A 17,426-nucleotide genomic window follows, 5' to 3' on the forward strand; every position below is an offset into this window, starting at 1 on the left:
TGCCTTTCACATTTTATTAATCCAAAGAGTGCAGTAGATCTTCACATTCGTTTGCTGGTCCTCTTGTATGAGATGCCAGGCAGAGTCATGGTCTGAAAAGAGAAAGCATCTGTAATCATTATTCAATAAATCCATGCCAGTACACTATGCTTACCAAACCGGACGCACTCGTTCGCACATTGATTTTGTTCACCCACACTAGAAGCGATCAGGACATGCAGGTTGAAGTATCAAAACTCAGAAACCTTTATATTAACTTGGGGCAAAAATAATTTAACATTATGGCAATTTAGCCAGCCAATTTGTCCTGTATATAAACATTGGGTTGTTATTTTACATGAAATGTACAAGGTCTTCTACCCTGACAATTCACAGAAAACTGAGTTTGTTTCTCGTCATCTCACCTCCTTATATGGAGGTTGAACACCAAATTTACAAAAACTGACCAGAGTGTGCCCCTCAAAGTTCATCTTCCAATCACCCACATGGGTATATGCACCTAAGAACCAATGAGATGGGAGAGGCCAGACTTGCAGCATGTTGAGCATCTTACTTCCATTTTAGCACCTGGCCACGCAGACGCTTGCTGAGGCGCACGAGCAGTGTGGTTGCCATGATTGAATAAACAGTAGATTTATTTCGCGACACCAGCGGTGGGGTCAGCATGTAATTAGGACATTGGTGGCAGCAAACTGTTGAATTGCATTCACGGCACTGTCAAAGACTACCCATTTTGTTAATGGTATAAATTAATCCTGAAATAGTGTCGCTTCGTGAACCCCCAGCCATATGCCCCGGACTCACGTTGACGAGGGTGTTTGCGTCTGTAAGTTCTGTGACATATTCGATCCCATTCAAGAAGGCCGTCAGCTTGTTACCTTCCCTCGTCACCACAGACTGAAACAGGAGAGGTCAACGGTTAGATCTGAAAGCAGTGGTCACCAACTACAGTCAACTAGCACCAATTTAACAGGCCCAAGTTGGATGGCCATATATGAAGAAAAAAGTGAGACAGTGTGCATCAGGTGTGCGAGTTGCTTTTGAGACGTAAACTGCTATAATAGTGCAACTGTGAGCCCAGCGCCCGGAAAGCAGAGGAGATTCTGCCAAACAAAGTCAGTCCTCCCACAACATCACTGGGACCTGAACTAACTAACCATAGTGACCCCACATCATCTGAACTTATAGTTTAGGTTAGATACTGGCTGTATATGTAGGGAGATGGATAAATCCAGGCTATATGTATGAAACTCATGGTTGGGTTGTGACATGCGCCACCCACATTGACCCTCTCCCCGGTCGGCGACTCGAGCTCCGTCTCCTGGCCAATGGTGAAGGAGTTGGTGAGGATCCTTGTTCCCGTGGTGACAGTCACCTTGAAGTGGTCTCCAGTCTCCTCAATCTCAGAGATGCTCTTGATGTCTTTGCCCTCCTGGATAAGCTCATCAGGTAGTCCTACATGTTAGCGGCAGCGAGAGAGTCATGTACTGTGCTTTTTAGTACTACAAAAAGTTTATGAAGTGGGACATGAACACTGAATTATTACTACTGAAGTAAAGCTCTGATGCACTATAATATGGCAACACAATGAACTGAATGCAAACATTAAATGCATTTCCAGCTAGCACATAATGTTCTTAGGACCATATGTTTTAGGTCTTGGTTATTTTGCATACCACATTCTGGCAACGGTGCAGGACTGTTGCTTGGCTTTGGACCATTCTCATTAAGGAATTTGACATGTTATTTTCTTGGCATTTCATTATTTGATCAGAATATTTCCTGAACGGTCAAAGTTTCAATTTAAGGTAAAGTTCAAGGAACATTAGTCATTAAAAATATTCTCCTGCGGGAATGTCAGTACTTCAGCATAATGTTCTGTAGGTTCACATAGTGTTTTGAGAACATGACTTTAACTGGAACTAAGAACTTGCCATACAAAAATAGCGAACATTAATCCCCAATTATTTATTTTTTTGAAAAGCACATTCCTTCTCAGCTTCAACAAACTCCATCGTCTCTTAAGTGTGTTGACCACAGTAGTTAGCCACACCTGATCTTAATGAGTGCTTGTTCCTGTTGAAATAGTGTCTGAAGACAGCACATTTATGTACACAAAACCAATGCATGACAACTTCATCCTGGTGGCACAGTGGATTAATTCCATGGATAGAGGACAGAAAAACATAGGTTTGAATCTCACTGACACAAATGATTAATGCCTAAGCAAATAATTTTCAAACAATCCCATCTGTGCGAGAAGTTCAAAAGCGGTGTTAAGTCTTTAATTAAACATTCACTTCCATTCTCAGAACAGCCAAGGAAACTAGTGTGCTACCTGGTTTTGCTACTCAGAAGTAACCATTGCATTTGCAATCACCATCGAACATCATTACTGAAAGGACTACGACTTCTGAAATTAACACCAAGTCTAATCAAATGTACCAACCCAACAGCAAGACTTACCAACAGCCTCCATGAAAGACTCAAAGTTCTCATGTGTCTCCATCTGGTATTTCCCTGAGAAAGACATGGTGACTATAAGACAGTGACCGTAGAGACAGCCACAGCTCCCTGCTTGTCTTTATACCCTCATCTATCCAGCCCTGCAATCATTAACTAACTAAAGGTGTCTATAATTGAGAACCCCTCCCCCTCATATCTTCCCTCCTACTTGCCTGTAGGCACAGATCTAGGATCAGCTTCCCAGCCAAGGGCAACTAATCTACATAGCAATGGTCAACTTTATTGTACTCCCATTCTCATCCTCTCTTCTTCTACTTTGGCGGTGTTAGGTATCATTGATCTGTTTTGATAAACAAGGCCTCCTCGACTCCTTAGAAAAATGATAAGCAGTCTCATCATTGTAATACAAGTGTATGGATCAATCAACACATTTCAAATTCAACTTGACTTTATCGTGCTATACACCTGTGTTGAAATTAAACTAGGCTACATTGCACTTTGAGTTGATTGAGTTGAGAGGTGTATTTTGTCTCCCTGCACTATAAAAAAACGTAGAATCAATATACAATTGTAAGGCAGCAGACTGCAATAGGATTGTGAGTTTGCAAAAATGTTTGGCATATAGCTGAACCAACATACATTCTCAAGTTGAATTTTAATGTTCACTCAACTTTTCATTTTACGTAGAGTGAACATACAATTCAACTTGAAAAATGTGGAATCCAGCCAAAGAACGTTAATCACTGACAATGACTGCCAGGAAATACTTCTATTTGATTTAGGTAGTCTCAATAATAGCTGAAACAGCCACCTCAGTAACAGATTCAAAAGTCCAACTAATAACAGATTGGATTACTTTAGAAAAATGTATTTTACTTATGTTGGTGTAGCATAAGATAATCAACCAATCAATGCACATGCAAAAACACAGGTCTTAAAAAAAACTATTCAACGTACAATTGTAAGGCAACTAGCTGCAATAGGGTTGTGAGTTTGCTCCACATCTGGGAATATAGCTGAACCAACATACAGTGTTGACTTCCAAAAACAAACATGAAATTGTAATTAGACAAGTTTCTATACATTCAGCTCACAGTGAGCAAAGTTTGTTGAGTGAACAAACGTTCACCCATTAGCTACATTTACTTTCCTTCTGAAGTCCAACAAACTCAGAGAATAACACTGATTAATCAATTGGTTAAGTGAAGACACTTGCCAGTTGGTCAGCGCATGCTCGGAGTACACGTCCAGGTAATCCTTCTAGCCCTGCGGCCTTGTGAATGTTGACCTGTTTAAAGGTCTTACTCACATCTGCTATGGAGAGCGTGATCACACACTCGTCCGGAACAGCTGATGCTCTCATGCATGTTTCAGTGTTACTTGCCTCGAAGCGAGCATAGAAGTAATTTAGCTCGTCTGGTAGGCTCGTGTCACTGGGCAGCTCTCGGCTGTGCTTCCCTTTGTTGTCTGTAATAGTTTGCAAGCTTTTCCACATCCGACGAGTGTCAGAGCCGGTGTAGTATAATTCGATCTTAGTCCTGTATTGATGTTTTGCCTGTTTGATGGTTTGTCGGAAGGCATAGCGAGATATCTTGTAAGCTTCCAGGTTAAAGTCCCGCTCCTTGAAAGCGGCTGCTCTACCCATTAGCTCAGTGCGGATGTTGCCTGTAATCCATGGCATCTGGTTGGGGTATGTACGTACAGTCACTGTGGGAACGACGTCGTTGATGCACTTATTGATGAAGTCAGTGACTGATGTGGTGTACTCCTCAATGCCATCGGAAGAATCCCAGAACATATTCCAGTCTGTGTTAGCAAAACAGTCCTGTAGCTTAGCATCTGCTTCATCTGACCACTTTTTTTATTGACCGAGTCACTGGTGCTTCCTGCTTTAGTTTTCACTTGTAAGCAGGATTCAGGAGGATAGAATTATGGTCAGATTTACCAAATGGAGGGCGAGGCAGAGATTTGTACTTGTCTCTGTGTGTGAAGTAAAGGTGATCTAGATTTTTCCCCCCTCTGGTTGCAGATTTAACATGCTTGTGGGAATGAGGTAAAACAGACTTAAGTTTCCCTGCATTAAAGTTCCCGGCCACTAGGAGTGCCGCCTCTGGATGAGCGTTTTCCTGTTTGCTTATGGCCGTATACAGCTCATTGAGTGCGGTCTTAGTGCCAGCATTGGTTTGTGGTGGTAAATAGACAGCAATGAAGAATATAAATGAAAACTCTCTTGGTAAATAGTGTGGTCTACAGCTTACCATGAGATACTCTACCTCAGGTGAGCAAAACCTTGAGACTTCCTTAGATTTCATGTACCAGCTGTTGTTTACAAATATACATAGACCGCACCCCTTGTCTTACCAGAGGCGCCTGTTCTATCCTGCCGAAAAAGCGTAACACCTGCCAGCTGTAGGTTATTCATGTCGTCGTTCAGCCACGACTAAGTGAAACATAAGATATTATCGTTTTTAATGTCCCGTTTGCGGGATATACTGTATGTGCTCGTTGCTCGTCTATTTTATTATCCAATGATTGTACTTTGGCTAATAGGACCGATGGTAAAGGCAGATTACCTGCCTTACAAGGCACCCAGACCTACGTCCCCGATATCTCCATCTCATTCTCCTGCGAATGACTGGGGTGAGGGCCTTGTCGGGTGTCTGGAGTAAATCCTTTGCGTCCGACTCGTTAAAGAAAAAAAATATCTTCTTCCAGTACGGGGTGAGTAATCGCTGTCCTGATATCTAGAAGCTCTTTCTGGTCATAAGAGATGATGACAGAAACATTATGTATTACAAATAAAGCGGATAAAACACACACAATAGCACAATTGGTTAGGGGATCGTAAAACGGCAGCCATCTCTTAGATAGATGGCTGGTTGAAAACTGTTTACTGCATCCCAAAATATATTGATAGACTCCATCCTAGCTGGAGGAGTGCTCTCATCTTATCTATCACATAGATAGGGCTCTAACTCCTCTAGCTCCACAATGAGATAGAGGGCAGGCCAGGCAGCAGGCTGTTAGCCAACCTGCCAGCTTAGTGTAGTTTGCCACTAGCATTGTCAGTGTAGTCAGCTCAGCTATCCCCATTGACATTGTGTCTGTGCCTCAATCTAGGTTGGGCAAAACTAAACATGGCGGTGTTCACCTTAGCAATCTCACTGGAGTAAAGACTTCCTCCATTCTTGTCATTATTGAAAGAAATTGTGATATCTCACAACGCAAAATAGGGCTACTTAATGTTAGATCCCTCACTTGCAAGTCAGTCATAGTCAATGAACTAAACACTGATCATAATGTTGATGTGATTGGCCTGACTGAAACATGGTTCAAGCCTGATGGATTTACTGTGTTAAATGAGGCCTCTCATCCTGGTTACACTAGTGACCATATCCCCCGCGTATCCCACATAGGCGGAGGTGTTTCTAATATTTACGACAGCAAACTTTTATTGACAACAAAAGAAGACTACATTTTTGTCTTTGAGCTTTTAGTCATGAAATCTATGCAGCCTACTCAATCACTTTTTAGTGGATTTCGTCCAACATGTCTCCGGACCTACTCATTGCCACAGTCATACCCTGGATCTAGTTCTGTCCCGTGGAATAAATATTGTGGGTCTAAATGTTGTTCCTCATAATCCTGGACTATCGGACCACCATCTTATTACGTTTGCAATTGCAACAAATAATCTGCTCAGACCCAAACCAAGGATCATCAAAATGATGCTATAAATTCTCGGACAACCCAACAATTACTAGATTCCCTTCCAGACTTCCTCCATTCTACCCAAGGACTTCGGAGTACAAAAATCAGTTAACCACCTAACTGAGGATCTACATTTAACCAAGCATAATACCCTAGATGCAGTCGCACCCCAAAAAACAAAAGACATTTATCACAAGAAATTAGCTTACAGTATACAGAAAATATCAGAGCCCTGAGGCAAGCTTCCAGAAAATTGGATCGGAAATGGCGCTCCACCAAACTGGAAGTCTTGGAAAAGACAGTACTGTGCAATATCGAAGAGCCCTCACTGCTGCTCGATCATCCTATTTTTCCAACCTAATTGAGGAGAATAAGAACAATCCTAAATGTATTTTTGATACTGTCGCAAAGCTAACTAAAAAGCAACATTCCCCAAGAGAGGATGTATTTCACTTCAGCAGTGATGAATTCCTGAACTTCTTACGACGAAAAGATCATGATCATTAGGAAGCAAAATACGCCCTCCTCTTTGAATCCAAAGCTCCAAAGCTCAGTTGTCCTGAGTCTGCACAGAACTGCCAGGACTTAGGGTCAATGGAGGGACTCAAGTTTTCTAATCCTGTATCTCTTGACACATGAAAATAGTCATGGCCTCTAAACCTTCAAGCTGCATACTGGCCCCTATTCCAACTCAGTAGTTTAAAGAGATACTTCCTGTGCTTGGCCCTCCTATGTTGAACATAATGGATGGCTCCCTATCCTCCGGATATGTACCAAACTCCCTAAAAGTGGCAGAAATAAAGCCTCTCTTGAAAAATCAAAACATTGACCCGGCCGATATCGAATATCCTATTCCTCTGAAAAAATAATAACAATAATATTGCCCAGCATCTCTCTGCCTTCCTGAAGACAAATAATGTATATGAAACGCTTCAGTCTGGTTTAAGACCCCATCATAGCACTGAGACTGCACTCATGAAGGTGGTCAAATACCTTTTAATGGCGTCAGACCAAGGCTCTGCATCTGTCCTCGTACTCCCAGACCTTAGTGCTGATTTTGACACCACCGATCACCACCATTTTTTGGAGAGATAGGAAACCCTAATTGGTCTATACGGACAAGTTCTTGCCTGGTTTAGATCTTATCTGTCGGAAAGGTATCAGTTCATCTCTGTGGAAGGTTTGTCCTCTGACAAATCAATTGTAAGTTTTGGTGTGCTTCAAGGTTCCGTTTTAGGACCACTATTGTTTTCACTATAAACTATACCTCTTTCACTTCTATGCGGACGACACACAGTTGTACATTTCGATGAAACATGGTGAAGCCTCAAACTGTCCTACCGTAGAAGCCTGTGTTTCAGACATAAGGAAGTGGATGGCGGCAAACGTTTTACTTTTGAACTCGGACAAAACAGAGATGCTAGTTCTAGGTCCCAAGAAGCAAAGAGATCTTCTGTTGGATCTGACAATTCATCTTGATGGTTGTACAGTCGTCTCAAATAAAACTGTGAAGAACCTCGGCATTACTCTGGACCCTGATCTCTCTTTTGACAAACATATCAAGAATATTTCAAGGACAGCTTCTTTCCATCTTTGTAACATTTCAAAAATCAGTAACTTTTTGTCCAAAAATTATGTAGAAAAGCTAATCCGAGCTTTTGTTACTTCTAGATTAGACTACCGCATTGCTCTACTCTCCAGCTACCTGGATAAAGCACTAATTAAACTTCAGTTAGTGCTAAACACGGCTGCTAGAATCTTGACTAGAACCCCAAAATTGTATCAAATTACTCCAGTGCTAGCCTCTCTATACTGGCTTCCTGTTAAGGCTAGGGCTGATATCAAGGTTTTACTGCTAACCTACAAAGCATTACATAGGCTTGCTCCTACCTATCTCTCCGATTTGGTCCTGCCGTACACACCTACACGTACGCTACAGTCACAAGACGCAGGTCTCCTTATTGTCCCTTGAATTTCTAAGCAAACAGCTGGAGGCAGGGCGTTCTCCAATAGAGCTCCATTTTTATGGAATGGTCTGCCTATCGATGTGAGAGACGCAAACTCGGCCTTGACCGTTAAGTCTTTACTTTAGACTCATCTCTTCAGTAGGTCCTATGATTGAGTGTAGTCTGTCCCAGGGGTGCGAAGGTGAACGGCAAGGCACTGGTGCGTCAAACCGCCCTTGCTCTCTCTGCCTGGCCGGCTCCCCTCTCTCCACTGGGATTCTCTGCTTCTGACCCTATTACGGGGGCTGAGTCACTGGCTAACTAGTGCTCTTCATGCCTTTCCTAGGAGGGGTGCGTCACTTGAGTGGGTTGAGTAACTAACATGATCTTCCTGTTCAGTTTTGCGCCCCTTCTCGCTCGTGCAGTGGAGGAGATCTTTGTGATCTATTCTCAGCCTTGTTGCCCACTCCCCCCCACACCACTAGGGTCAGTTTGTTATATCTGGTGTAATTCTCCTGTCTTATCTGGTGTCCTGTGTGGATTTAAGTATGCTCCCTCTAATACTCTCTCCCTCCCCTCCCGGAGGACCTGAGCCCTAGGACCATGTCTCAGGACTACCTGGCCTGATGACTCCTGACTGTCCCCAGTCCACCTTGTCGTACTGCTGCTCCAGTTTCAACTGTTCTGCCTGCGGCTATGGAACCCTGACCTGTTCACCGGACATGCCACCTTGTCCCGGACCTGCTGTTTTCGATTCTCTAATTTGATTTGATTTGAGTGCTCAGGGTCCCATCTAGCTAAGAATTTAACTCCAATATTTGACATACATGAAATATCAAAGAGTGAAATTCTGAGCTAGTTCCCTTCCAGTGATGTTGCCTATATACTAAAGAAGGAGGTCAGTAAATGGGTGGGTGAAATAGGTGGGCTGTACAAGGAACTACAAATAGGTAACTTTGAACTGCAAATCCTATCAACAAATCTCTCAAGTGACCCCCATGGAACCCTGGCATCACTTGCAGCTCATTGGTGGAATCGATAAGGAAGGCTGTGGTCAGCTAAGTCCAGGAGCCTGAGGATAATGTCACCAGAGTTGCTGCCCTCTGATTGGCAGATTTGATTGTCAGCTTCCACCTCGGCCTTCCAAGATTGGTCCACACTGCAGCCCTCTGAGATACAAAATAAAGGATGGAGCAGGACACAAGTCAACTCCCTCCCTGAATTGCACCTTCACTTTTCTAACCACCGAGTGCATGATACTCCACCTGTCCCTTACATACCACATTTGCATTCCCGAAGCCCCCTAGCATAAAACCTAAAACGCCCTGACGTGGGGAAAGAGTCTAGTCATTATAGACTAGATAGCCGATTTTAGTTCATAGGAGTGGTCAATAGCGATAAAGAGGCAAATAACTATATTTAACAAAAGTATAAAATGAGCATGCAACAATTTAACTGAGTTACAGTTCATATAAGGAATTCAGTCAATTGAAATCAATTAATTAGGCCCTAATCTATGGATTTAACATGACTGGGCATGCGCGCAGCCAAGGGTGGGCCTGGTAGGACATAGGCCCACCCACTTGGGAGCCAGTCCTACCCACTCGGGAGCCAGGCCCAGCCAATCAGAATGAGTCATTCCCCACAAAGAGCTTTGTTACAGACATAAACACTCCTGTTTAATCAGCTGTCCAGGTGGCTGGTCACAGACGATCCTGCAGGTGAAAAAGCCGGATGTCGAGGTCCTAGGCTGGTGTGGTTACACGTGGTCTGCGGTTGTGAGGCTTGTTGGACGTACTGCCAAATTCTCTAAAACGACATTGGAGGGGGCTTATGGTAGAGAAATTAGTATTTCAATCTCTGGCAACAGCTCTGGTGGACAGTCCTGCAGTCAGCATGCCAATTGCACTCCCTCAACTTGAGATGTGGCATTGTGACAAAACTGCACATTTTAGTGGACATTTGTCATGATATGCCACACCTGTCAGGTGGATGGATTTGCTTATGCTCACTAACAAGGATGTATACAAATTTGTGCACTTTGAGAACCTTTCTGGGGTCTTTTATTTCAGCACATGAAAAGACTTGACATAATACGATTATATTTGTGCAGTATAAATGGCTCAATATTACTTTGACAGTAAACTATACCATCCTAACACCGCTCTGGAGATGGTAACAATGAAGGCAGGGGTGCCCCACTGGCAGGCAGGGAAGATAGGTGGGACACTGCATGACGTGTAAGGCCTATGCCATCCTGCAGAGAACCCACACAAAGACCTTGAGGTAAGACATGAAACTCACAGGACGATCTGCAAGATTAAAATGCATTGTTATGACATGATCCCGCCTAGGTTATGAAGACAGTTGGAGTAAAGGAAGTTTAAGTAGAATGAGTATCATTTTCCACACACACCACACAGGAGGCTCTGAAGAACTAGCCAATAAGCATGAACGAACCTATGGCGCCAGGTGTCAAAAAACTAACAGCCGGCAGTAGTGACCTCACATTATAGAGATATGTCAGACAAATCAACCCTTCAATTCTTAAGTCCATGACACATCAAATCAAACTTTGTCACGTGCGCCAAATACAACAAGTGTACACCCTACCTTGAAACGCTAACTTTCAAGCCCTTAATCAACAGCGCAGTTCAAGATAAAATATTCACCAAATATAGTTACAAAAAATTCAAGTAGCAATAACGAGGCTACCTAGTCAATGTGCAGGGGTACAGGTTAGTTGAGGTAATTTGTACATATGTGAAGTGACTGCATAGATAAACAGCAAGTAGCAGCAGTGTACAACAGAGGGGGTGGGGGTAAAGGTGTTGCGCCCTCTTCACAACTGTCTTCGTGTGTTAGAACCATAGTTCGTTGGTAATGTGGACGCCAAGGAAATTGAACCGCTCTGTCAATGGGGGCTTGTTTAGCTCGCCTTTTCCTGTAGTCCACGATCAGCTCCTTTGTCTTGCTCACATTGAGGGAGAGGTTGTCCTGGCACCACACTGCCAGGTCTGACCTCTTTGTAGACGGTCTCATTGTCGGTGATCAGGCCTTCCACTGGTGTTGTGGTGCACCTAAAACTTGGTTTTGGAATCATGTTATACCACGCAGTCGTGGGTGAACGGGGAGTACAGGAGAGGATTAAGTACAGACCCCTGAGGGGCCCCAGTGTATCAGACCTGTTGTTTGCCTACCCTTACTACCTGGGGGCGGCCCGTCAGGAAGTGCAGGATCCAGTTGCAGAGGGAGGTGTTTAGTCCCAGGGTCCTTAGCTTTTCCAACCAGCTGGGAAACAAGTCACCCTCAAATGGTGCTCTTTTAGCCCCTTGTCAGTAACACTGGGGTGGAACTAATGAAAGCAATGTCCAAAAAGCAGACGCAAGACTGCCTGAAACTTGATTTTCAAAAATACCTGGAATTTGAGGAATCTGCTTTTAAACTGATGCACCAATTGTGGTAGGATTCTGACAGACTAGATGGAACTACTGTCTAGTCCTGACACTAGTAAGATGTTATCTTCTATGGTAGAGTAGGTCAGGGCGTGACAGGGTGTTTTTCTATGTTCAAGTTTTGTTTGGGATGATCTCCAATTAGAGGCAGCTGGTCCTTGTTGTCTAATTGGAGATCATACTTAAGTAGTGGTTTTCCAGCTGGTGTGGTGGGATCTTGTTTTTGTATTGCTCTGTGAAGCCTGCAGAATGTGACGTTTAGGTTGTTTTGTATAGTGTTCTGAATATAATAAATAATTTTCTTGAGCCCTCAACACGCTACCAAAGCCTTATTTTCTACACTGCTGGGTTCACATTTTAATGTGACTGATTTGCAGCAAATGTAGAAAACCCACTTTGGATATTGTGTACTGTTTACCGAACTAAGCTATTCTATTGAATCCCACTGAGGTCTTCACATTCAGCCAACTCAAACCTTGCCTCATTACAAACCTCAATTTTCCCCTGAAGTTCTACCCATTGATAGGAAATGCTGAGACCAGACCATTCCATGCCTTTCACATTTTATTAATCCAAAGAGTGCAGTAGATCTTCACATTCGTTTGCTGGTCCTCTTGTATGAGATGCCAGGCAGAGTCATGGTCTGAAAAGAGAAAGCATCTGTAATCATTATTCAATAAATCCATGCCAGTACACTATGCTTACCAAACCGGACGCACTCGTTCGCACATTGATTTTGTTCACCCACACTAGAAGCGATCAGGACATGCAGGTTGAAGTATCAAAACTCAGAAACCTTTATATTAACTTGGGGCAAAAATAATTTAACATTATGGCAATTTAGCCAGCCAATTTGTCCTGTATATAAACATTGGGTTGTTATTTTACATGAAATGTACAAGGTCTTCTACCCTGACAATTCACAGAAAACTGAGTTTGTTTCTCGTCATCTCACCTCCTTATATGGAGGTTGAACACCAAATTTACAAAAACTGACCAGAGTGTGCCCCTCAAAGTTCATCTTCCAATCACCCACATGGGTATATGCACCTAAGAACCAATGAGATGGGAGAGGCCAGACTTGCAGCATGTTGAGCATCTTACTTCCATTTTAGCACCTGGCCACGCAGACGCTTGCTGAGGCGCACGAGCAGTGTGGTTGCCATGATTGAATAAACAGTAGATTTATTTCGCGACACTAGCGGTGGGGTCAGCATGTAATTAGGACATTGGTGGCAGCAAACTGTTGAATTGCATTCACGGCACTGTCAAAGACTACCCATTTTGTTAATGGTATAAATTAATCCTGAAATAGTGTCGCTTCGTGAACCCCCAGCCATATGCCCCGGACTCACGTTGACGAGGGTGTTTGCGTCTGTAAGTTCTGTGACATATTCGATCCCATTCAAGAAGGCCGTCAGCTTGTTACCTTCCCTCGTCACCACAGACTGAAACAGTAGAGGTCAACGGTTAGATCTGAAAGCAGTGGTCACCAACTACAGTCAACTAGCACCAATTTAACAGGCCCAAGTTGGATGGCCATATATGAAGAAAAAAGTGTGACAGTGTGCATCAGGTGTGCGAGTTGCTTTTGAGACGTAAACTGCTATAATAGTGCAACTGTGAGCCCAGCGCCCGGAAAGCAGAGGAGATTCTGCCAAACAAAGTCAGTCCTCCCACAACATCACTGGGACCTGAACTAACTAACCATAGTGACCCCACATCATCTGAACTTATAGTTTAGGTTAGATACTGGCTGTATATGTAGGGAGATGGATAAATCCAGGCTATATGTATGAAACTCATGGTTAGGTTGTGACATGCGCCACCCACATTGACCCTCTCCCCGGTCGGCGACTCGAGCTCCGTCTCCTGGCCAATGGTGAAGGAGTTGGTGAGGATCCTTGTTCCCGTGGTGACAGTCACCTTGAAGTGGTCTCCAGTCTCCTCAATCTCAGAGATGCTCTTGATGTCTTTGCCCTCCTGGATAAGCTCATCAGGTAGTCCTACATGTTAGCGGCAGCGAGAGAGTCATGTACTGTGCTTTTTAGTACTACAAAAAGTTTATGAAGTGGGACATGAACACTGAATTATTACTACTGAAGTAAAGCTCTGATGCACTATAATATGGCAACACAATGAACTGAATGCAAACATTAAATGCATTTCCAGCTAGCACATAATGTTCTTAGGACCATATGTTTTAGGTCTTGGTTATTTTGCATACCACATTCTGGCAACGGTGCAGGACTGTTGCTTGGCTTTGGACCATTCTCATTAAGGAATTTGACATGTTATTTTCTTGGCATTTCATTATTTGATCAGAATATTTCCTGAAAGGTCAAAGTTTCAATTTAAGGTAAAGTTCAAGGAACATTAGTCATTAAAAATATTCTCCTGTGGGAATGTCAGTACTTCAGCATAATGTTCTGTAGGTTCACATAGTGTTTTGAGAACATGACTTTAACTGGAACTAAGAACTTGCCATACAAAAATAGCGAACATTAATCCCCAATTATTTATTTTTTTGAAAAGCACATTCCTTCTCAGCTTCAACAAACTCCATCGTCTCTTAAGTGTGTTGACCACAGTAGTTAGCCACACCTGATCTTAATGAGTGCTTGTTCCTGTTGAAATAGTGTCTGAAGACAGCACATTTATGTACACAAAACCAATGCATGACAACTTCATCCTGGTGGCACAGTGGATTAATTCCATGGATAGAGGACAGAAAAACATAGGTTTGAATCTCACTGACACAAATGATTAATGCCTAAGCAAATCATTTTCAAACAATCCCATCTGTGCAAGAAGTTCAAAAGCAGTGTTAAGTCTTTAATTAAACATTCACTGAAAGTTATTCAAAATAAATTAACCTACAATTTGTTGTTAAAACTAACACCTCCCAGAAGAACATGGTAAGTAGTAAAAATATTTTTAAAGACATTCTTACATCTCACTTCCATTCTCAGAACATCCAAGGAAACTAGTGTGCTACCTGGGTTTGCTACTCAGAAGTAACCATTGCATTTGCAATCACCATCGAACATCATTACTGAAAGGACTACGACTTCTGAAATTAACACCAAGTCTAATCAAATGTACCAACCCAACAGCAAGACTTACCAACAGCCTCCATGAAAGACTCAAAGTTCTCATGTGTCTCCATCTGGTATTTCCCTGAGAAAGACATGGTGACTATAAGACAGTGACCGTAGAGACAGCCACTGCTCCCTGCTTGTCTTTATACCCTCATCTATCCAGCCCTGCAATCATTAACTAACTAAAGGTGTCTATAATTGAGAACCCCTCCCCCTCATATCTTCCCTCCTACTTGCCTGTAGGCACAGATCTAGGATCAGCTTCCCAGCCAAGGGCAACTAATCTACATAGCAATGGTCAACTTTATTGTACTCCCATTCTCATCCTCTCTTCTTCTACTTTGGCGGTGTTAGGTATCATTGATCTGTTTTGATAAACAAGGCCTCCTCGACTCCTTAGAAAAATGATAAGCAGTCTCATCATTGTAATACAAGTGTATGGATCAATCAACACATTTCAAATTCAACTTGACTTTATCGTGCTATACACCTGTGTTGAAATTAAACTAGGCTACATTGCACTTTGAGTTGATTGAGTTGAGAGGTGTATTTTGTCTCCCTGCACTATAAAAAAACTTAGAATCAATATACAATTGTAAGGCAGCAGACTGCAATAGAATTATGAGTTTGCAAAAATGTTTGGCATATAGCTGAACCAACATACATTCTCAAGTTGAATTTTAATGTTCACTCAACTTTTCATTTGATGTTGAGTTATTTTTGATTTAGGTAGTCTCAATAATAACTGGAACAGCCACCTCAGTAACAGATGCAAAAGGTCCAACTAATAACAGATTGGAATGCTTTAGAAAAATGTATGTTACTTATGTTGGTGTAGCATAAGATTAATCAACCAATCAATGTACATGCAAAAACACAGGTCTTAAAAAAAACTATTCAACGTACAATTGTAAGGCAACCAGCTGCAATTGGGTTGTGAGTTTGCGCCACATCTGGGAATATAGCTGAACCAGCATACAGTGTTGATTTCCAAAAACAAACATGAAATTGTAATTAGACTCAACAAGTTTCTATACATTCAGCTCACTGTGAGCAAAGTTTGTTGAGTGAACAAACGTTCACCCATTAGCTACATTTACTTTCCTTCTGAAGTCCAACAAACTCAGAGAATAACACTGATTAATCAATTGGTTAAGTTGGCTTTTTTTACAGTGTGCACCATTTGTATTGCCCTTGCTTATGTCTGTCTTTATGTCAGTGTGTGCATCATGTACTTTCTTTAAATTATACAACGGGTTGGTCTAATCCTGAATGCTGATTGGTGAAAACCACATTACGGTGTCTATTCCACAAGTTATCACCGGCTAAATCTATGATGTTAAAATGCTTATTTACTCTGTTTCATCTGACTGCGCAGTCTACTGTCTCATCAGCCCAGCCAGGCAATTTGTGAACTTGATCTCCACTCTAAAAAGCATCTACACATTATCTTACATTTCTTTTATACTAAAGTTTAGTTTTCAACAGCGGAGATTTGTATAAACTTTGCTGTCTGTCTCTGCGACATTTGCAACATTGTTTCAATATTCAAATTCGATCTCCAGCTGTCCCATAGTAATGAACGTGTTGGGAGTCGGGACGAGACAGACAGGCAGTCAGCTTTTTTCATCCAGTCGAAATAATGAATGAGCTGGCTTCATTTTATGTATATATACAAAGAAATGTCAATTGAAAAAAGGTCAAATGAAACAAAGTGCAGCTAGTTTGCAGTCATTCCAGCTTCAGTTTGAAGTGATTATTTTAGCTGTGTTGTTGGCTAGCTCCTCTGAACAACAGTATCCTAACGAGAGAGCACATTTTCTATACCAGGCGAAATCGCACCTCATTAGCTCATTGTTATGGATGCATCCAAATAAATGTCACAAGAAAACTGCTTAAACAAATGCAAATGCAGCTACTGTTGTTATTCTGGCTGCACTGTTTGACGTGAATGTACGTTAAACAGCGTAGTTGGCTAGCTAGCAAAGCAAGGGATAAGAACGTTGCCAGCCAGTATGGCAATGGAACATTTAGAATGAACGAACGACTGGGTCACGTCCATAGATACAGAACAAAAAGACATGAAAGACTGGGAACCGAACCGATACCATCTCTGGAAACCGAACCGATAGCATGAATGACCAGCCAGCTTGGGTAGCAACCCTAGATTTGTGTCGGGACTATATCTTGTGGAAGGATGAAATAGTATGAATTAATTCATAAAAATAAAGTTTTTCATGAGAATTTGTCAGTCATTATATGAATATGGTGGTAACCCGTTGTATAAAATTGATACTGCCCTTGAAGTCGGTGTTTGGAGGATATATTGGCACGGTTTGCCCTCCCTCGACTTCGTCAAGGGCCTAACAACCCCCGTGCCAATATATCCTCCAAACACCGGCTTCTTGGGCATTATCAATTAAATAGGGTAGATGTCTCTGTGTGTTCTCTGATCTGCAGTATCTCATTTTGATCTGTGTGCTGAGACTGAACCAATAAGAGCTCCTGTAGTCATGAGAACATGGACACTGCCTCTCTATGAAAAACACAAAGCAGAATGGACATTGTTGAACCTTCTTGAGGTTAATCAGAGAGAATTGACTACTGCATGGAATAATTAACATTAAGCCATGAGTAGACAGAATATATTCATTCTGAAGTCTATAGGTCTATTTATGATGTATTTTGGCGTGTATGTGTCACGTCCCTTTGGCTTTTTGGCTGGTATACGTTACATGAATGTTTTG

The 17,426-nt window shown here is 42.3% G+C and overlaps 2 protein-coding genes across 2 annotated transcripts; both read right to left on the reverse strand.

The window, feature by feature from the left end:
- Positions 1-2,572, reverse strand: LOC115165165 (fatty acid binding protein 1-B.1-like). The gene is made up of 4 exons (XM_029718194.1): positions 2,467-2,572; positions 1,283-1,455; positions 805-897; positions 1-92 (listed from the first exon to the last, which is right to left on the reverse strand). Exons 1-4 carry the CDS (start codon positions 2,531-2,533, stop codon positions 42-44), a joined length of 384 nt encoding a protein of 127 aa, XP_029574054.1. The 5' UTR covers positions 2,534-2,572; the 3' UTR covers positions 1-41.
- A 9,557-nt stretch (positions 2,573-12,129) lies between these two features.
- Positions 12,130-14,810, reverse strand: LOC115165166 (fatty acid binding protein 1-B.1). The gene is made up of 4 exons (XM_029718195.1): positions 14,705-14,810; positions 13,412-13,584; positions 12,934-13,026; positions 12,130-12,221 (listed from the first exon to the last, which is right to left on the reverse strand). The coding sequence occupies exons 1-4, from the start codon at positions 14,769-14,771 to the stop codon at positions 12,171-12,173; spliced, it is 384 nt and encodes a 127-aa protein (XP_029574055.1). The 5' UTR covers positions 14,772-14,810; the 3' UTR covers positions 12,130-12,170.
- Between the last annotated feature and the right edge of the window lie 2,616 nt (positions 14,811-17,426).

Source organism: Salmo trutta, chromosome 27 (genome assembly GCF_901001165.1).
Source record: "Salmo trutta chromosome 27, fSalTru1.1, whole genome shotgun sequence".
NCBI lineage: Eukaryota > Metazoa > Chordata > Actinopteri > Salmoniformes > Salmonidae > Salmo > Salmo trutta.

Excerpts from the sequence above, each read along its gene's own strand:
- LOC115165166 (XM_029718195.1), bottom strand. The coding sequence starts at position 14,771 with ATGTCTTTCTCAGGGAAATACCAGATGGAGACACATGAGAACTTTGAG. Across the intron at positions 13,585-14,704 it reads GTCTTTCATGGAGGCTGTTG|GACTACCTGATGAGCTTATC; the intron begins GTAAGTCTTGCT and ends GCTAACATGTAG. Across the intron at positions 12,222-12,933 it reads ACGCAAACACCCTCGTCAAC|ACCATGACTCTGCCTGGCAT; the intron begins GTGAGTCCGGGG and ends TTCTCTTTTCAG.
- LOC115165165 (XM_029718194.1), bottom strand. The coding sequence starts at position 2,533 with ATGTCTTTCTCAGGGAAATACCAGATGGAGACACATGAGAACTTTGAG. Across the intron at positions 898-1,282 it reads CGACCGGGGAGAGGGTCAAT|TCTGTGGTGACGAGGGAAGG; the intron begins GTGGGTGGCGCA and ends CTCCTGTTTCAG. Across the intron at positions 93-804 it reads ACGCAAACACCCTCGTCAAC|ACCATGACTCTGCCTGGCAT; the intron begins GTGAGTCCGGGG and ends TTCTCTTTTCAG.